Below are 22,612 nucleotides of genomic sequence, written 5' to 3'. Positions count from 1 at the left end.
GGAAAAAACTTTTTTTTATATATCAAAAGGCTTCAGAAAGTTAAACAGATTTGTAAATTACTTCTATTAAAAAATCTTAATCCTTTCAGTACTTATGAGCTTCTGAAGTTAAGGTTGTTCTTTTCTGTCTAAGTAATCTCTGCTGACACGTGTCTCGGGAAACGCCCAGTTTAGAAGAGGTTTGCTATGGGGATTTGCTTCTAAACTGGGCGTTTCCCGAGACACGTGTCATCAGAGATCATTTAGGCAGAAAAGAACAACCTTAACTTCAGAAGCTCATAAGTACTGAAAGGATTAAGATTTTTTAATAGAAGTAATTTACAAACCTGTTTAACTTACTGGAGCCAGTTGATATATAAAAAAAATTTTTTTCCCCTGAATAACCCCTTTAACTTTCTGGCACCAGTTGATTTTAAAAAAAAAAGTTTTCCACCGGAGTACTCCTTTAAGGCCGCTCATTGACAGTACCACCAATAGGTGGCAACAGATAGCAAGCACTGTTCCTTCTGGTGAAAGTTTACTTGGCATATGTCTTCCCAGTGGGCCATGGCATGGTCTTTAAAGGGGATATCCAGGAAAAAAAAATTTTTTTATATATCAACTGGCTCCAGAAAGTTAAACAGATTTGTAAATTACTTCTATTAAAAAATCTTAATCCTTTCAGTACTTATGAGCTTCTGAAGTTAAGGTTGTTCTTTTCTGCCTAAGTTATCTCTGATGACAAGTGTCTCGGGAACCGCCCAGTTTAGAAGCAAATCCCCATAGCAAACATCTTCTAAACTGGGCGTTTCCCGAGACACGTGTCGTCAGAGAGCACTCAGACAGAAAAGAACAACCTTAACTTCAGAAGCTCATAAGTACTGAAAGGATTAAGATTTTTTAATAGAAGTAATTTACAAATCTGTTTAACTTTCTGAAGCCTTTTGATATTTTAAAAAAAAGTTTTTTTCCTGGAATACCCCTTTAAGAATTTACACTACCATTGGCCCTCTCCTTAAAGGGGTTATGAAGGAATAGAAAACCAGAGCTATTTTTCCCCCCCAAAAAAAACAGTGCCAGTGTGGTATTACAGCTTGTCTCCATTCACTTCAATGGAACTCAGCTGCAATACCACACACAACCTCAGGACAGGGGTGGCACTGTTTTTGGAAGAAATTAACTCTGGTTTTTCTATTCCTCCTTTAAGGAGAAACGTTACCCTTACTGCACATAATCCTACTGTTATTGTAGCGTATAACTAGCCACTCCATCCTGTTGGGAGATGGGCCACGTAGGGGTCTATTCACACCGTACACTATCCTGTGCATAATTGAAGCCGCAAATTTCAATGTAAACCAATGGACTGTACACAGCCTCAAATCTGCCGAAGGCTGTCCGGACATGCTGGGGGTTGTAGTTTTGCAACAGCTGGAGGCACAATGGATGGGGAACACTGTATTACAGTGCAGGATTCTTCAACAAAATACATTTTTTGGATTAATAACTGCAATTTAGTAAACAGATTATAGTGTTATAGATTATTTTTGTTTCTGTATTTTGCCTATAGACTCCATATCGGGTCATATAAATAATGTCAATCTACACAATGCACTGGAAATTACAGTATAGCACAGGGTGTTTTTAACCAGTGTTCCTCCAGCTGTAGCAAAACTACAACTCCCAGCATGCCCGGACAGCCTTCGGCTGTCCGGGCATGCTGGGAGTTGTAGTTTTGCAACAACTGGAGGTACACTGAGAAACACTGTTCCGAAGGCTGTCCGGGCATGCTGGGAGTTGTAGTTTTGCAACAGCTGGAGGCACTCTGAGAAACACTTCCGAAGGCTGTCCAGGCATGCTGGGAGTTGTAGTTTTGCAACAACTGGAGGCACCCTGATTGAGAAACCCTGTTCTGAAGGATGTCAGGGCATGCTGGAAGTTGTAGTTTTGCAACAGCTGGAGGCACACTGGTTGGGAAACACTGGTATAGCAAATACTTCTGTCGTGTCAAATCACTACTGAACACATGGATAAGACCAGATAATACAAATATGTAGTCATGCCAGCGGGCACATACACAGTGCCCAATCACTATTTGCATATGCAACATACCAGGTAGTACAGTTATGGCATTTTCAATGTCTAGTTACTGTCTACACACAAATAAATATATATATATATATATATATATATATATATATATATATATATATATTCAGGTAGTACAGATAGCTGTAACACAAGCAGCACCAAGTCCCTCCCCCCCCCCCCCCCCAGCACCCATATCCACCATGCCAGGTAGTACGGGTATGACATGCCCAATGTCAAGACAATAGTCACATTTATTTAGGTATATGTCAGGTAGTACAGATATGCCATGTGCTGTGCCAAGTCATTTTCTTTTCCCATATACATAATTCCATGGGGTACATGAGTGTGATATACGGTGCCAAATTACTCCCTGGATACATATGCAACATACCAGGTAATACAGTTGTGCCATGTGCAGTGCCAGGTCGCTGCCTGCACCCATTTACAATATACTATGTAGTACTGGTAGGACATGCCCAGTGTCAAGTCAATAACTACATACCAATACAGTGGAGCCAGTTTGAGAAGACCACCCAAAATGCACATAAAGTGATCTTTTGTGTCGGAGTCTTTGCAAAGAATGTATAAGAAATAAGGAGCCGAAAATCTGGTCTGGGTAAGGGAGTGGTCTTCTCAAAGAGGTGGCATCGGTATATGCCAGGCAGAGCAGTGCCAAGTCACTCTCTGCATAAATACACATCAAGCCAGGGGGTACAGGAGTGTCATATACAGTGCCAAATCACTACTGTATTAATGTTACATAACAGGTAGTACAGATGTGCCATGTGCAGTGCCAAGTCACACTCTGCATACATTATCATGCCAGGGGGTACAGGAGTGTCATATACAGTGCCAAATCACTACTGTGTATATGTTACATAACAGCTAGTACAGATGTGCCATGTGCAGTGCCAAGTCACACTCTGCATACATCATCAAGCCAGGGGGTACAGGAGGGTCATGTACAGTGCCAAATCACTACTGTGTATATGTTACATAACAGCTAGTACAGATGTGCCATGTGCAGTGCCAAGTCACACTCTGCATACGTTATCAAGCCAGGGGGTACAGGAGGGTCATATACAATACAAAATCACTACTGTGTATATGTTACATAACAGCTAGTACAGATGTGCCATGTGCAGTGCCAAGTCACACTCTGCATACGTTATCAAGCCAGGGGGTACAGGAGGGTCATATACAATACAAAATCACTACTGTGTATATGTTACATAACAGCTAGTACAGATGTGCCATGTGCAGTGCCAAGTCACACTCTGCATACATCATCATGCCAGGGGTTATGGGAGTGTCATGTACACAGTAGTGATTTTGTACAGTATATGACACTCCTGTACCCCCTGGCTTGATAATGTATGCAGAGTGTGTCTTGGCACTGCACATGGCACATCTGTACTACCTGTTATGTAAGATGTATACAGTAGTGATTTTGTACAGTGTATGTTACAAAACAGGTAGTACAGATGTGCCATGTGCAGTGCCAAGTCACACTCTGCATACGTTATCAAGCCAGGGGGTACAGGAGTGTCATATACTGTACAAAAACACTACTGTATATATCTTAAATAATAGGTAGTAGGTAGTACAGATGTGCCATGTGCAGTGCCAAGTCACTCTCTGCATAAATACACATGAAGCCAGGGGGTACAGGAGCGTCATATACAGTACAAAATAAGTACCTGCAAATGTGCAACATACCAAGTAGTACAGGTGCCCATGTCCCCATGTCCAATGCCAAGTCAGTACTCACATACACACATCCAGGTGTATGCCAGGTAGTACAGATGTGCCATGTGCAGTGCCAAGTCCCGATCTGCATACATAAACATCATACCAGGGGGTACAGGATGGCATATAAAGTGCTAAATCCCTACCTGCATATATGCAACATACCAGGTAGTACAGGTGTGACATGTCCAATGCTAAGTCAATACCTACAGGTGTGTGCCATGTATACAGGTGTGTGTGTGTCATGTATACAGGTGTGTGTGTGCCATGTATACAGGTGTGTGTGTGTGCCATGTATACAGGTGTGTGTGTGTGTGCACTGTACACAGGTGTGTGTGTGTGTGTCATGTATACAGGTGTGTGTGTGTGCCATGTATACAGGTGTGTGTGTGTGCCATGTATACAGGTGTGTGTGTGTGCACTGTACACAGGTGTGTGTGTGTGTGTCATGTATACAGGTGTGTGTGTGCCATGTATACAGGTGTGTGTGTGTGTGTGCACTGTACACAGGTGTGTGTGTGCCATGTATACAGGTGTGTGTGTCATGTATACAGGTGTGTGCCATGTATACAGGTGTGTGTGTGTGTGTGCCATGTATACAGGTGTGTGCCATGTATACAGGTGTGTCATGTATACAGGTGTGTGCGTGTGCCATGTATACAGGTGTGTCATGTATACAGGTGTGTGTGTGCCCTGTATACAGATGTGTGTGTGTGTGTGTCGTGTATACAGGTGTGTGTGTGTGCCATGTATACAGGTGTGTGTGTGTCATGTATACAGGTGTGTGTGTGCCATGTATACTGGTGTGTGCCATGTGTACAGGTGTGTCCTGTATACAGGTCTGTGTGCGTGTGCCATGTATACAGGTGTGTCATGTATACATGTGTGTGTGTGTGTGTGCGTGTGCCATGTATACAGGTGTGCCATGTATACAGGTGTGTGTGCGTGTGCCATGTATACATGTGTGTGTGTGCGTGTGCCATGTATACAGGTGTGTCATGTATACATGTGTGTGTGTGTGTGTGCGTGTGCCATGTATACAGGTGTGTCATGTATACAGGTGTGTGTGCCATGTATACAGGTGTGTCATGTATACAGGTCTGTGTGCGTGTGCCATGTATACAGGTGTGCCATGTATACAGGTGTGTGTGTCATGTATACAGGTGTGTCATGTATACAGGTGTGTGTGCCATGTATACAGGTGTGTGTGCCATGTATACAGGTGTGCCATGTATACAGGTGTGCCATGTATAGTAATACAGATGTTTCATATGTAATGTTAATACACTACATACAGGTATAATATGCCCAGTACAGAATGACCCCGGCATCCATGTGTATGATAGCAGATAATAATACAGTGTCACATGTACAGGATGCATACACAGTGGAATTACTGTTTATAAAGTCCCAGAAAATCCCCATAAAAGCCGCTCCAGTCTGCACAGGGCAGCCGCGGTTCTCACCTGATGTCCCGGTCCCGTTAAGGATATGGTATCGGATTGTAAACTCATTCCCAGAGGAATGCCGGCTCCGGGACTGGCTGGGCTTCATCCAGGCAACTTTTCCCAAGCCTGCCCTCCCCGGGCGTCAGGTGCCATGTGCCGCCTCCTGTGCCCTCACAGCTCCGGGCACATCCTCTCCTCACGGCTCTATGGAGGAGATATGAGCCGGGACAGGAGCGGCAGCTCCGGAGACTGACACAGCGCACGCCCGGGCACCTGAGTCCTCCTCCTCCAGGACCCTCACACCACGTGACTGCCAGCTGAAGGGAACATCTGCAGATGGGGGGGACACCTAACCCTCTGCGCGCCACACCGAGGGGCACCGACCACACCGAGGGGCACCGACCACACCGAGGGGCACCGACCACACCGAGGGGACACCGACCACACCGAGGGGACACAGACCACACCGAGGGGCACCGACCACACCGAGGGGGCACCGACCACACCGAGGGGCACCGACCACACCGAGGGGGCACCGACCAAACAGAGGGGCACCGACCACACCGAGGGGCACCGACCACACCGAGGGGGCACCGACCACACCGAGGGGGCACCGACCACACCGAGGGGGCACCGACCACACAGAGGGGCACCGACCACACCGAGGGGGCACCGGGACCGCAATAGGGAGGTGCTGAGATACTGATCCACTGGAAAAGCCTGCATGTACTGGGTATGTAGAGAGATAGATATGAGATAGAAAGCTAGAGAGATAGATAGATATGAGATAGATAGATAGAGAGATAGATATATAGATATGAGATAGAAAGCGAGAGATAGATAGATAGATAGATATGAGATAGATATGAGATAGATAGATATGAGATAGATAGATAGATAGATAGATATGAGATAGATAGATAGATAGATATGAGATAGATAGATATGAGATAGATAGATAGATAGATATGAGATAGATAGATAGATAGATATGAGATAGATAGATATGAGATAGATAGATAGATAGATATGAGATAGATAGATATGAGATAGATAGATAGATAGATAGATAGATAGATAGATATGAGATAGATAGATAGAGAGATAGATAGATAGATAGATAGATAGATAGATAGATATGAGAGATAGATAGATAGATAGATATGAGATAGATATGAGATAGATAGATAGATAGATAGATATGAGATAGATATGAGATAGATAGATAGATATGAGATAGATAGATATGAGATAGATAGATAAATAGATAGATAGATATGAGATAGATAGATAGAGAGATAGATAGATATGAGATAGATAGATATGAGATAGATATGAGATAGATAGATATGATATAGATAGATAGATAAATAGATAGATATGAGATAGATAGATAGATAGATATATATTAGATAGATAGATATGAGATAGAAAGATGATAGATAGATAGATAGATAGATATGAGATAGATAGATATGAGATAGAAAGATGATAGATAGATAGATAGATAGATAGATAGATAGATATGAGATAGATAGATATGAGATAGATAGATATGAGATAGAAAGATATGCGATAGATAGATATGAGATAGATATGTGAGAGAGAGATTTATATTCAAGATAAAAGGCGGTAGCACTACATAGATAGACAGATATAGATAGATATGAGTTATATAGATAGATATGAGTTATATAGATAGATGCTGCTGTTTCTCTCACAGGAAGATTCGGTATACATGTAGTGGACCCTCTATCTTTTGGGCCCCTGATATGGAATGCCCACCCCTGCATTGTGCCCTGGTGTTAGCAGTGACCCACCACAAGATCTATGTGTACGCCAATGAAGAGTGCCCAGGGATGTACAGAATAAGACAGCATTTCAGGGTAACAGTTTCGGCTGCGTTCACACGGCCGTCTAGACCCGTCCCGTTCTTCTCCCGTCAAAAATAAAATCGGACTTAAAAAAAATGGGCAATAATGGATGGAAACAGATGTTATCAGTTTGTATCAGTTATTGTTCAGTTATTGTTCAGTTAATAAACAATGCTCAGAAGTAAAAACGGATGCAAACGGATGACATTAGAGGCTCATCCGGCTTCTATAGACTTCAGTGTTAAATGTACTGGATCCATTTTTTTTCTTCGAAACAAATGAGCACAGAGGGGGGGCAAACGGATGTGAGAGGATTGTGAAAACAATGGGATTATTTTACAACCGTTTGTAATCCCTTTACAGGCAGCAACAACGGAACCTAAACGGGGGGGGGGGGGGGGGGGGCTGGGACAGACGGCCGTGTGAACGCCCCCTTAGCTGTATTTCGGTGAGTTTCTCTCTGTGGTCACACGAGGTCAGATACGCGGCCGCCCTAACAAAGCGCTGTCTGTCTGCGCTGTCCGCACTGACTTATCGCTGCATTCTCTCTGTAAAGAAGACTTCCCATACAAACCATTCTACAAGGTGGAGAGAGAGAACGGCTCAATAAAAGAGATGAAGAGGCTGAAGAAGTCACTGAACGTCTATTGTAGGGCTCATAAAATATATTTCTGTGAGTCTGTTATATGGAGGAGAGTACTATGTCTATTAATAAAATATATGGACATGTATAAAGCTGTGGGTGCAGAATTAGAAGTGTCTTCTTCCCCCATACATCAATGGAGATTAATCCTATGTAAATGGCAATAGTGTCAGTGAGACATTGTTCTTCATGTTATAGGTCTATGATAAGTATCTGATAACTGTATATGTCATAATAATTGTAGTCTAGAGCTAGGGTCACATGACACGCATCTGCAGCGTATTTTACGTTGCGGATCTGCCGGTGAACCGGCTCCAGCCTCCAGCTGTTTTCCGCCCTGCTGGCAGCGGCAATCTGCCACTCCGAGCAGTCGCACAGGGTGAATCTCTGTGCGAGTCACAGCACGCATGCGCAATGTCCTCACACATCACGGCCTCGCCAAAATGTCTGTGAGTAGACTGTAACCAAGTGCGGCGACTTGCATGCCCCTTTGTGACTGCTGCGAGCAGGGGGGAAAACAGCTGGAGGCACACTAAGGGTCAGATCACCGGCAGATGCACAGCCTTAAATATGCTGTCTATCTGTGTCGTGTGACCCTACCCTAGGTTAGTGTTTCCCAACCAGGGAGTCTCCAGCTGTTGTAAAACTACAACTCCCAGCATACCCAGACAGCTAAAGGCCATTTATTGTTTGGTATATACAAACTAGCCATGATTAATAAAGCATATGAAATGGGGTATGGGGGTGGTCTTGTGACACAATCCCAAAAAGTCTCTTTACAGACTTTTATTATAGCCCCCCACCACCACCACCACCACCACCAATCGTAATCTATTTATCCACCCTAAATAACTGCTAAAATCCCTCCTCAGATAGCTCAGCTTGCTGAAATATCAGATTACATGCTGCCCATAGAAGTTTATGGAGATGGTGGTGAGGAAGAGCAAGTTGCAGAGTGAAACATAGAGCCACTGTGATTCACTGTCACAACTCAACTTACACTGCTCAGTACTGTTCGATAATGTCTAACATGCTGCTCCTTCTGAAGGTGTGCTATAGATATATGGGAGAGCTGGATCCCCTTTTCTTTGTCCTTACATTGTATGGGAAAGATCATTGAGGTTACGCGTCACCCACTATCTGAGGGAGAACTGACATTATAGATGGAGCCTGCAGAGGAGAAAACTGGTGAAAAATACCATATATAAGTGAGTGACCATTAATTGTTTTTTACATACAAAGTAGTCATGACTAATACAGCATACAGAAATAGGGCATAGAGTAGGAGTAGGTCTTGGTGAGACAAACCCAAATAGTCTTTGTACAAACTGTGATAATATCTCCAACTTACTAGTTTATGGCCATTTTTACATTTTATATTGAAGTTTATATGAATGTCTCAAACTGTGGCCAGGGCCGGCTTTGCCAATAGGCAAAATAGGCAGCTGCCTAGAGCGCACTCTTGATTGGGGCGCCACTCTTGCCTGCAGCAATACAGTTAGCCAGCATCCGAAGCACCCGCCCATCCAGCAAAATCTTGCAAAAACCTCTGACTACATGAGGAGGAGGTTTGTTACAGTGGGTTACCCCAGTAGTAAGGATATTACATGTGGAGGAGGTTTGTTACAGTGTGCAACCCCAGGTGTAAGGTGATTACATGAGGAGGAGGTTTTCTACAGTGTGTCACCCCAATAGTAAGAAGATTACACGAGTAGGATTTTTTTTGTCTCCCCAGTAGTAAGGTGGGACGTGGCAGAGGGCCAAGTACCGTATTTTTCGCCGTATAAGACGCACTTTTTCTTCCCCAAAACTGGGGGGGAAAAGTCGGTGCGTCTTATACGGCGAATACACCCCTATCACGGCGGTCCCTGCGGCCGGGACCCGCGGCTAATACAGGACATCACCGATCGCGGTGATGCCCTGTATTTACCCTTCAGACGCGGCGATCAAAGCTGCCTGCCGCGTCCGAAGGGGAAGTGGCACTAACCCGGCTGTTCAGTCGGGTGTTCGGGACCGCCGCGATTTCACCGCGACGGTCCCGAACAGCCCGACTGAATAGCCGGGTTAGTGCTTACAGGACACCGGGGGGGACCTTACCTGCCTTCTCTGTGTTTTCTCCGTTCAGGGATCCCCTGTATGGCCGGCGCTCTCCTTCCTCGTCATCACGTCGTCGCGTACGTTCGTCGGCGTGCGTAACAACGTGATGGCGGCGACGGAGAGCGAGGATACCCGGCCGGCAGCAGAGACATTCCGGAGCGACGGGGACACGGCGACAGCGATGGAGCGACATCCAGGGCAGCGGTGACGGGTCCGGAGCGGCGGGGACACGTGAGTATTACCTCCTATGCAGTGGTCTTCAATCTGCGGACCTCCAGATGTTGCAAAACTACAACTCCCAGCATGCCCGGACAGCCAACGGCTGTCCGGGCATGCTGGGAGTTGTAGTTTTGCAACATCTGGAGGTCCGCAGGTTGAAGACCACTATTGGGTTCAAAATCTTTATTTTTTTAGATTTTGCACCTATAAATTGGGTGCGTCTTATACGCCGGTGCGTCCTATAGGGCGAAAAATACGGTAAATGGGTGGGGTAAAGGGTGGCAAAATTTGCTTTTGTCTAGGGTGGCAAAAATCCTTGCACCAGGCCTGACTGTGGCCCTCGAGATGTTGCAAAACTTCAACTCCAAGCATGCCCGGACAGCCAACGGCTGCGGCGACGACGGAGAGCGAGGATACCCGGCCGGCAGTAGAGACGTTCCGGAGCAACGGGGACACGGCGACAGCGATGGAGCGTCATCCAGGGAAGCGATGACGGGTCCGGAGCGTCGGGGACACGTGAGTATTACCTCCTCCTGCAGTGGTCTTCAATCTGCGGATGTATTGTTAACATGCCAAGGTTCAGTAATGGTTGTAAAGTCAGCCAAAAATACTCTATTTCATGAAATATGACGTGGACAAGTAAGGTGGGTCAAACAGGAGATAATCACAGTACACAAAAGGAACCTTAATAGCACATATCGGTCAGCACATATTGGTTTAAGGGTATTCCAGGATTTTTATTTGGCTATGCTAAAGGGGCTATAAAGTTAGTTTAGTTCATAATATAGTGTCTGTACCTATGTTTCATGGTGGTCTCGCAATTCTTCTGTGTTTTTTGGTCCAATGTTTATTTTTCATAGCATAAAAAATGACTGTCTCAGGTTTCGCGGTGCGGCCCGAGACATGACATCACTAGTCAGGTGATGATAGGGAGTCTGTCTTTGCTTCAATGGGTGGAGCGACGGCTGGGTGGGAGGGAGATCATTCTGCAAGGAATTGTTGTTTTGCAACAGCTGGAGGCTGGTTAGAAAACACTGATCTTTTGAATGGAATGCAGCTCATTTGTGTTTTAATGGGTGGGGAGGGAAGAAAGTGACCTCACACTTACAAAAAAGGAATTATGGGACTAGCCAGTTCAGAAAAAGATAGCAACAGTATTATGGTAATCTAACAACACAGTCATTTAACCCCAAGACAAGTGCAGATCCTTCCTAAGCATGTCCATTACTGTCTGGCAGGTAAGTCCTAAAATCACCTTGTGGTGGATAACCCCTTTAAATACAGCGCCTACCTTGGCAGTCATGAGTTTATTGAAAAAAACTAATACCTCCACACAAGGATGACAAATTAGTACTAAAATGACTAAATAATACCATCGTTCTGTTAAATAAAAACCACTATGCACAGATCAATCTTACCTTTACAAGGGACAAATAATTCTGCCACACCATGATCCCTACCACTACCACCACTTAGTGACTTGATAAAACCCCCATAATGATACTAATTAAAGGATAAAAAAAACAAAAAAAAAAGTACACAAAGTATACAAATACTCCCTCCTCATAAGGTGACAGTGCAGTTGTATTCAGTAACTCACAAGTGGCGTCTTCCTCTTTTCTATCCAGCTCAGACCACCATGATGACTTCTTCCAACCCTGACTCGTCTCCACATAATCTGCTAGACAAACATCTAAGACTCTGCACTTTTCCAGCACATTTCTCACCTTTTGTCCAACCAAATGCCTCCCTTGGTGCAGTGGTGTAGCGTGGGTTGGCAGCACCCGGGGCAAGGCAAGTAATTTGCGCCCCCTAACCCGTGGATTTTAGCACTCGAGTCTCTTCCACTAGATTAGTTAAAGAAACCCTTACCCCCTAAGCACATGTATTGTTTGTTATGAAAATACTGATGTCATTAAAGTAAAATGCATCTAAATACAAGTTTATTTTCAAACACTTTATTGAGTGCGAACATTACACATTCTCCACATTATCAGCAGGTCTATGAATACAAATCTACAAATGTAGTAACCTAGCATGGGCCGCGCTATTATATGTCGTCTCACAACCATCGTAAACGACAAAAAATATTAAGAACAAAACTAAACATCAAAATGGAACCATACCCTGGAGATGATCCAAGGCACATGACTTTGGGTATTATAAGTAAGCGGCAAATGTCAGGGGGGCATTATATGTGCATTATATGGGCACATGACAGGGGGCCCCTGTCATGTGCCCCCACATATATTGCCCCCTGACATGTGCCCCTCACATATAATGCCCCTGTCATGTGCCCCCACATATAATGCCCCCCTGTCATGTGCCCCCACATATAATGCCCCCCTGACATGTGACCCTGACTTCTAATATCCCCTGTCCTGTGCCCCTCACATATAATGCCCCATGTCCTGTGCCCCTCACATATAATGCCCCCTGAGGGGGCATTATATGTGAAGGGCACATGTCAGGGGGGGCATTATATGTGAGGGGCACAGGACATGGGGTATTATATATGAGGGGCACATGACAGGGGGGGGTCCTGTCATGTGCCCCTACATATAATGCCCCCCTGACATGTGCCCCTTACTCATCATTTGCCCCTTTCACTTATAATTTTGTCCCCCCTCCCCTTTCTCACGCCCGTCACCTTACTCCCACGCTGCGGCTGCTCCATTCCTGCAGTCAGTGAGAGCCGCGGGGACATGATCTCTGGGCGCCGGCGCGATGATGTGATATCATTGCGCCGGCCTGCCGTGATTGGCTCTCACTGAGAGCAGCCGCGGCATGTGATAGCAAGGTGACGGGCGTGAGAAAGGGGTGGTGGAGCGGAACAGCCGACAGCTCCACCATGCGATAGTTCAGGAAGAGTGGCAACAATCTCGGGGGGGGCAATTGCCCCGTTGCCTCCCCCCTGGATCCGCTACTGCCTCCACAGTGGGCGGCGACCCGACGGCTCGGATCGGATTCGCACAGCCAGCACTGCAGAGAGAGTGAGTGAGCCAGGCAGGGGCAGAGAGCTGCGAGTGCGAGCGCGCCCCCCCAGATGCTGCGCCTGGTGCGGCCCCCCCTGCACCCCCCATGCTACGCCTCTGCCTTGGTGCCCTGCATAAAAAGTCAGCAGGTACTTGGGTTGGGTGGAAGGGGTAGGGAGATAGGTAGGGGTGTCAGGCTAATCATAGGAGTTTAAAACTTATATTAGAACATTATTTGATTTCTCCATAGTGAATTTCCTAGCTAGTTTCAAAGCTAGAAGATTTTAGTTTGTGTTGTAATATTGACATAACCCTTTCCTGCTCTTCAAAGTTAGGCAGATACCAAGATTTGGTTATAGTAGAGTATAACACAATGTCTTTAAAGGGGTACTCCGCTGCTCAGCATTTGGAACAAACTGTTCCGAACGCTGGAGCCGGGAGCTTGTGATGCCATAGCGCCGCCCCCTCATGATGTCACACCCCCTCAATGCAAGTCTATGGGAGGGGGCGTGACAGCTGTCACGCCCCCTCCCATAGACTTGTATTGAGTGGTGTTACTCACGAATATTCACAATCTTCATATTCGCGAATTCTCAAATATTACGAATTTCACGATTAAAATTCGCTATTACGAATATTCGTCTTTTTTTCAAACTGTTTTAAAAACTGAGCACATTGTAGGGATCTCCTTCGACTGATAAATGCAATGCTTGTATCATTAAAGACCGAGGGATGAGACTGTGAGGCGAAAGGTTTATGCATGCGAATATTCGTGGAAATTCCACCCTACTTATGTCTGTGAGCCAATGAGAGTTCTGCAAGCACAGTTATCAGAGCTTAGCAACGTCCCTAGCAACGTCCCTCGCATGATGTTATAGCGTGCATGCGCAGACGAGCAAAATTTCGCTATTAATTTCGCATTTGCAATAACAACATTTTGCAATTCAAAAAAACGTCAAGAATATAAAGAATATTCAAATTTCACGAATATGGGACGAATATTTGTCCTCATATTTGCGAAATATTGTGAATTCAAATATGGCATATGCCGCTCATCACTAGTATTGAGGGGGCGTGATGTCATGAATGGGTGGGGCTATGACATCACGAGCTCCTGGCTCCAGCATTCAGAACAGTTTGTTCCAAACGCTGAGCAGCGGAGTATCCCTTTAAGTCCAGATGTCCAAAACCCAATATGAGATAGGACAAGATTAGTTTAAGTAGAGTATGATACACTATTGTTTCAAAGCTCTCATGTGTATACTTCAACAGGCCATTGAATGTACAGTGGTCTCTCAACATACGATGGTAATTCGTTCCAAACGACCCATCGTTTGTCGAATCCATCGTATGTTGAGGGATCCGTGCAATGTAAAGTATAGGAAGCTGTACTCACCTGTCCCCGTCGCTCCGGACCAGGTCCTCACCGCTCCCGATGCTGTCCCAGGGGCTCCCGATGCTGTCCCGCTGCTCCGGTGTCTTCTTCTGGATCCTCCGGCTTCTTCCACATCTTCTGGAGGGTCCGGGCCTCGCTTTCTGGTGACGTTATTACGTTGCTGCGCTGGCGCGGCGTGCGTAGTGACGTAATAACGACGCCGGAAAGCGAGGCCCGGACCCTGGACAAGATGAGGAAGACGCCGGAGGATCGCGAAGTGGACCCGGAGCAGCGGGGATAGGTAGGCGAACCTGCCCGGGATGCTTAAACTGCTATCCGACAGCAGCTTAAGCATTTTGCGCTGTCGGATAGCAGTTAATGCGATGGCCCCGACATATAAAAGCATCGTATGTCGATGCTGACATCGACATGCGATGGCCTCTGAGATGCCATCGTATGTCGATTTTATCATATGTCGGGGCCATCGCATGTCGGGGGGTTACTGTACGTGTTTGAGGAAAACAGGGGGTGTAAGGATGAGACAATACATTATACTATGGACTGTGTTAGCTTGAGATTGAAACTTATTATTCTATGTTTATCATTGCCAGGTTTAATAGGTGAAACCTGCCTTATCAGTGGAAGTTATACGGCTGTTCTGTACACATCTGTTCTTCCTTCAGAAATTCTTGTGAAATGGTAGATATAGTCAGACAAATCTAAACATATTTCATATACTGTATTTATCGGCGTATAACACGCACCCCCATTTTAACAGGGAAATTTAAGTAAAAAAAAATAAAATGTAAAATAACTGACTTGGACAAAATGCCACATCATCCCCCCAACTTCGTTTTCTTCTGCACCTCAGTTTGGTCCTGTCCCCTCCAGTGCCACATCATTCCTTCCCTTTTATCAGTCCCTGTGCCACATTTACCCCTCTCATCGCCACCCCCATGTCTCATCATCCCCCCATGTCTCATCATTTGCCCCTGTCATAGACCACCACTAGCCATACAGACATTAAGCCTTTAGTGCCTCCCCCCACCATCATTTCCCCCTGTCTCATCATCCTCCACCCTGTCTCATCATGTCCCCCATCATTCCCACCCCTCATCATTTCCCCCCTGTCTCATCATCCCCCCACCCTGTCTCATCATGTCCCCATCATGTTCCTCCTATGCTATTCTTCACCTCCCTCATCATTCCCCCCTTTCCCAATGCTAGTTTTTTTTTCCCTTACCTGTCTGCGCTTCGGCAGGCCAGGTCAGGTGGGGTGTCTTGCGGGCTGCGATCAGTGAAGCAGATGACTGATGTCCTCTCCCGGCTTCTCTGCGCGGCATCAGAGACATCACTTTTCATTTCCTGTAACCGCCGCTAGTCAGAGTTCGGAGTGCGGCGACTGCAGAAAATGAAAAGTGACGTCTCTGATGCCGCGCAGAGAAGCCGGGAGAGGACGTCACTCATCTGCTTCACTGACCGCATCCCGCAAGACTCCACCGCCTGACCTGACCTGCCGAAGCGCAGCCAGGTAAGGAAAATAAAAAAACTATGAAAAGCAGGGAAAAGGGGGAAAGATGAGGGAGGGGGAGGTAAGAAAAATTTAAAGCAGAGCGGGGAGGAGACGCCGCTGGTCACTGATTTAAAGTGGCCGCGGCCGTGCTGCTAATACTTCACAAGCTGCTGCGGCCGCTTTAAATCAGTGGCCAGAAGATTTATCGGCGTAAAACACGCAGGCAGGCTTTTTGCCTTAAATTTATGTTTTAAAAGTGCGTGTTATACGCAGATAAATACAGTACTTTCTTGATGACTATACAAATATTACATATAACTTAGGCGTATTAAGATACTGGCCATGTAGATTGAATACTCATGTGGATAACACTTTAATACATAATATTCACCTACTTCCAGTCATCTATTTGAGATGACTTGGAAACAGATCTGTGGATATTATTCTGATCTAATTGTACAGGGACCTCAAATAGTTGTATAAATAAATTGCATAAATATTATAGTCACATACCCCAATTATAGAAAATATGGCTGTTTTTAAAGTCAATACCCTGTCACAGATTGACCCCTATAGTTAACCCTAGGAATAGTATAAGTGAAATAGTAAGGTTAATTATATAGTCACACCCACCAGATGACATCATATTTGATGCGTGGGCTTTAGATAAAAGGTTTAAAAACCTGTAGGGGAGGAAGTTGGAGCTGGGAGCTTGAGAATCCTGATCAGCCTATCAGACACCACATGAGAGAGAGAACTGACGAGATCCAAAGAGCTGATTTCCTAAAGACCCTGCAATTATTGTCTGCATTCCTGAACCTACTAGGTCCAGATATCTGGTAAAGTATAATTTTGGTTACCTGTAGTAAGGGTTATAATTAATCAGCCTGATGTTTAGTAATTACTGCTTTATTGTGGAGGTATAGTGTTAAAGGTGCTACGTCATTATTTAGTGCTATTCGGATAAGATGAGACTTCTATATTTAATAAAGAGTTTCAATTAAGATGGATTAACATACTAACGGACAGTTCACTGAAACTAATTGATCTAGTCACATTTGAAGAACAACTTAGAGAGGTGAAAAATGATATTAAATCAACACAAGAAAAACTTCAGCCTTCTGTAAACACTGACCAATTTGGAGACTTTGAGAAAGGACAAAAAGAAAAAAACTGGAGGATATTATTAAACAAAACAAAAAAGTAAAATTCCAAAGGGGCATGCATGATTTCTAGGCAAATAACCAGTACAATTTAGGGAAATTGGGAAAGTGTCTTCAAGACTCCCAAATGTATCCTCAAAAAAACAGACTGGGAAAGAAAAATCAAAGTGTATCCCAACATATTACCTTCAGTACTTCTACTACTACTGAGTCTTCCGATGTGTCAGATGCATCTGATAGTAGCGGGGATTAAGAACCGCTTAATGTGAATGCGAAAAAAAAACAGAAACCGCAGAGATTGAAAACAGTCAATAAATGATCAAGGCACAGTGGCAAAAAGCACAGGACAAACAGAACAAGGAAAAACGGAAGAAAATCTAAATTCTTCTTCTTTCCAAATGATTAATTTCTCCTCATAATGGAAGACATTTCAGTCCTTTCAAAAGGTTTAGGATTCTCCCCCACGTACCATTTTGACATATACAAAACAATTTTGGATGTTAACAAATTTGTAAGGATGCTAACAGTAAAGAAGCATTTATTTATTTTTACAGAAGAAAAGAAAAATCAGCCCTATTTTTCTCAACATCCACATATGGCAGATCCTCCTATGATGCACACCTTGGCTGAACAAACTGCTTTCAGAGACCTGTGCACATTAGAAAGTAGTGGAACAACCATCTGCGATGAAATTACTGCCTCCAAGAGTTTTTGCACTAAAAATCATGATTTTTATCACATACAAACAAGACCTTTCATTTTTCATAGTGTCCAGGACCTGATAATGAAGGATTTGGTGGCGTTAAAGCCTAAATCATCTACAAATCCAGTATGACAAAACCTTAGCAGAAAATAAAGAGATGCCATCCAGAAGTTAAAATCTAATCAGGACTTAACCATTCAATCCGCCAGCAAGGGTGGATCGGTTATTTGCATGGAGTTTCGACCTGAAACGCGCTAGCATTGTTTTGGGCCTTTCTCCATGTGCAAATTATTTTTTTTTTAAATGTCCTTGTGTTTCTGCCACTCAAGGTATTTTTTTTATTTATTATATTATATTTTCGTTTTTATATAAATATAAACAATTACAATCCATTGTATTCCATAGTAATCAACCATAAATGCAGCATTTATCGTTTAAAAGCTAATGCAAATACAATACCTAATGATAACATTTTTTTTTACTTCGCTCAATGGTAATGCCAGAGTTTGAATAGAACACATGGGTTTTAGGTAGGTATTTAAATAGCGCATAAAACGATTAGATGGCCGCCGGGTATTTCCCTCCATCTGACACAAAGTGGTGTTGTATCATATAGAAATTACAGCATAAATGGGCTTAATGTTGCTGGACACATATTGGACAGGAAAAACAGGGGACACCCTAATATCACCAAGCCATAAATAAGATAAATGTGGTTTCACGCAGAACCATTATCTTTTCTGCACTAATATTTGTTATAATTATTACACTAATATTATTAACCTGTCTAATGTGAACCTAACTGATGCTCAGAGATCCATCTTATTAAAGGGTTTGACCTTTGTGCCAACGGTCAATTTTGATCAGCTTGAATGGACTTAAAGGGGTTATTCCTTTATATAAGGAGTTATCCCCTTTTATATAAACTGGCTCCAGAAAGTTAAACAGATTTGTAAATTACTTCTATTAAAAAATCTTAATTCTTTCAGTACTTATGAGCTTCTGAAGTTTAGCTGTTCTTTTCTGTCTAAGTGCTCTCTGATGACACTTGTCTCAGGAACAGCCCAGTTTAGAAGAGGTTTGCTATGGGGATTTTCTTCTAAACTGGGCGGTTCCCGAGACACGTGTCATCAGAGAGCACTTACACAGAAAAGAACAATTCAACTTCAGAAGCTCATGAGTACTGAAAGGATTAAGATTTTTTTATAGAAGTAATTTACAAATCTGCTTAACTATCTGGAGCCAGTTGATATATAAAAAATAGTTTTTTCCTGGATAACCCCTTTAAGATTTAAATTTATTTGTCCGCAAACTGAGGTGGCACAAGTTTTTCAAACTGAGGGATAAGCGAGAGGGCCAGAATTGTGGTCTCTCAGAGTAAGAACTTGTGGCCACCAGAGATTTGTTAACACTTCTAGATGACAATGAGCACCTTATTGGCGTGTAACACTCACGTTTCTGTGGACAGGAACCCCGGTGGATGTGCATCCGCTGGACCTGTGTGGCAGATGACTTGGACTGTACCAGGGAGCAGAGTCTAAGGTGCTGCTGGTTTTCACCAGAGCCTGCCACAAAGCGGGATGGACTTGCTGCTGCAGGTGGAACCTAGGTCGCTACCCCTGGCACGGCTGGACGACACAGGTGGCTGAGGAGATGCAAGGCACAGGAGGGATAAGGCAACTCATAGTCTGGATAGCAGAAGGTCAGGGCAGGCGGCACAATAGCGTAGTCAAAGCGAAGCAGGAGTTCATTATGCAGGTGGCAGAGGAGCAAGGTCAAGTCACAAGAGCAAGAGATCTGATACACTGCAAGGCAATACAGAGGAAGGCTTTCTCAAAGGCACAAGGCAACAAAGATCCGGCAGGGAACTGAGGAGGGTGGAGGAAATTGTAAATGAGCCACAGGTGGATTACACTAATGAGTGTACTGGCCTTTAAATCTTAAAGCTTTGGCGCGCGCGCGTCCTAGGGGACGGGGACACGCGCCAGAGCAGAGAGGCAGAGGCAGGAGAAACACCCGGAAAGTGACAGACTGGGGCTCGCATGCGGGCATGTCCCGCGATGCGAGTCCCAGCCCCTGTCGGTAGCAGAAGGTAAGGGGACCATGCGCTCACGGCCAGCATGTGTGGCTGAAGCGCATAACGTAAAAAGGTGAAGGTCTTTTTAAGGTGTTAAAGCCTACTAGCAAATCTTTCCCTCTTCTAGGTGACACCTTGTGTATAGATATTTTTCTTGAATTAACACTGAAAAACTTGAAAACGATACACAAGTCTCATCATGGCTAACCGGATAATCTGACGTATCATGAGAGACAAACCCTTAAAGGGGTATTCCAGCCAAAACCTTTTTTTATATATATATATATATCAACTGGCTCCGGAAAGTTAAATAGATTTGTAAATTACTTCTATTAAAAAATCTTAATCCTTCCAATAGTTATTAGCTTCTGAAGTTTTCTATCTAACTGCTCAATGATGATGTCACGTCCCGGGACGTGAGTCATCAGAGAGCAGTTAGACAGAAAACAACAACTCAACTTCAGAAGCTAATAACTATTGGAAGGATTAATATTTTTTAATAGCAGTAATTTACAAATCTGTTTAACTTTCCGGAGCCAGTTGATATATATCAAAAAGTTTTGGCCTGGAATACCCCTTTAAACAATTACAAGAAAATAAACAATTGATCATTAAGGCTTTAGATTAGGGCGGTAATATCATCCTAATGGACAGATTAAAATACACACGTATGCGTAAAAGGTTATTGGACGACACATATGAGATACTTCTAGCCTCTCAGTATATTCAAGAATTGACACCTATCTTAAAAAATGCCTTGGACAAGAAATGTATAGACCGTAAAGAATTTGAATTCTTAAAGGGGTACTCCCGTGGAAAACTTTTTTTTTTTTTTAAATCAACTGGTGCCAGAAAGTTAAACAGATTTGTAAATTACTTCTATTAAAAAATCTTAATCCTTCCAGTTTACTTTTGCTTTGCTTTACTTTTTAGATTTCTCTGATGTCATGAGCACAGTGCTCTCTGCTGACCTCTGCTGTCCATTTTAGGAACTGTCCAGAGCAGGAGAAAATCCCCATAGCAAACATATGCTGCTCTGGACAGTTCCTAAAATGGACAGCAGAGGTCAGCAGAGAGCACTGTGCTCATGACATCGGAGAAATCGAAAAAGTAAAGCATTTCCTCTGTAGTATATAGCCCCTAAAAAAGTACTGGAAGGATTAAGATTTTTTAATAGAAGAAATTTACAAATCTGTTTAACTTTCTGGCACCAGTTGATTTAAAAAAAAAAAGTTTTTCATGGGAGTACCCCTTTAATGCCAGGTGTACCTGTAATCGCTACGTTCTATGCTTTGCCAAAAGTGCACAAGGGCCTAGTGCCTTTGAAAGGCCATCCTATCGTCTCTGGTAATGGCAGCATAGCACAGGACCTGGGCATATATATATATATATATATATATATATAAAATGGTGGGGATCAAAAATGTGGGTACCCCAGGTAAAAATTTGCATTAATAGGCATAAAGAAGCCAAGGAAAGATGGATAAATCTCCAAAAGGCATCAAATTACAGATTAGACATTCTTATAATATGTCAACTAAAGTTAGATTTTATTTCCATCATTTACACTTTCAAAATAACAGAAAACTAAAAAATGGTGTCTGCAAAAGTTTGGGCACCCTGCAGAGTTAATATCTTGTACTGCCCCCTTTGGCAAGTATCACAGCTTGTAAATGCTCTTTGTAGCCAGCCAAGAGTCTTTCAATTCTTGTTTGAGGTATCTTTGCCCATTCTTCCTTAAAAAAAGTCTTCCAGTTCTTTGAGATTTCTGGGCTGTCTGTCACACACTGCTCTTTTAAGGTCTATCCATAGATTTTCAATTATGTTGAGGTCAGGAGATTGTGAAGGCCATGGCAAAGCCTTCAATTTACGCCTCTTGATGTAATCTCCTGTGGATTTCGAGGTGTGTTTAGGATCATTATCCATTTGTAGAAGCCATCCTCTCTTTAACTTCAGATTTTTCACAGATGGCATCAATTTAGCATCCAAAATTTGCTGAAATTTTATTGAATCCATTTTTCCTTCTACTCGTGAGATGTTCCCTGTGCCACTGGCTGCAATTCAACCCCAAAGCATGATTGATCCACCCCCATGCTTAACAGTTGGACAGAGGTTCTTTTCATTAAATTCTGTTCCCCTTCTCCACCAAACGTACCTTTGCTCATTACGGCCAAAAAGTTCAATTTTAACCTCATCGGTCCACAGAACTTGTTTCCAAAATGCACCAGGCTTGTCTATATGTTCATTTGCAAAGTTCAAATGCTGATTTTTGTGGTGAGCACGTAGCAGAGGTTTTCTTCTGATGACTCTTCCATGAAGACCATATTTGTACAAGTATCTCTTTATAATGGAATAGTGTACCACAACTCCAGTGTCTGCCAGATCTTTCTGGAGGGATTGTGCAGTCAAATGTGGGTTTTGAATAGTTTTTCTCACAATCCTGTGAGCTGTTCTGTCTGATATTTTCTTGGTCTTCCAGATCTTGCTTTAACTTCCACTGTTCCTGATGACTAATTTCTTAATTACATTCCGAACAGAGGATATTTACATCTGAAAACGTTTTTCTATCTTCTTATAGCCTTCTCCAACTTTGTGAGCATCAACTATTTTCAGTTTCAGATTTCTAGACAACTGCTTAGAAGAACCCATGGTGCTGATTGTTGGGGCAAGGTCAGATGAGTCTGGGCATTTAAAACCTTTGAGATTGAC

General features: G+C 43.7%; 1 protein-coding gene across 2 annotated transcripts in view; it reads right to left on the bottom strand.

Annotated features, from left to right (window-relative positions):
- Positions 1-5,673, bottom strand: part of SGCG (sarcoglycan gamma) — a 321,504-nt gene extending 315,831 nt beyond the window's left edge. For both annotated transcript variants that reach the window (XM_056561751.1, XM_056561752.1), the window contains exon 1: positions 5,283-5,673. In XM_056561751.1, the coding sequence (XP_056417726.1) occupies positions 5,283-5,330 (48 nt within the window). In that variant the 5' untranslated portion in view covers positions 5,331-5,673. The remainder of the gene's footprint in view (positions 1-5,282) is intronic.
- Positions 5,674-22,612: the final 16,939 nt, after the last annotated feature.

This window comes from Hyla sarda, chromosome 2 (assembly GCF_029499605.1).
Source record: "Hyla sarda isolate aHylSar1 chromosome 2, aHylSar1.hap1, whole genome shotgun sequence".
NCBI classification, from domain to species: domain Eukaryota; kingdom Metazoa; phylum Chordata; class Amphibia; order Anura; family Hylidae; genus Hyla; species Hyla sarda.
Note: the sequence above shows the minus strand (reverse complement) of the source record. Positions and strands in the feature narration are given on the sequence as shown.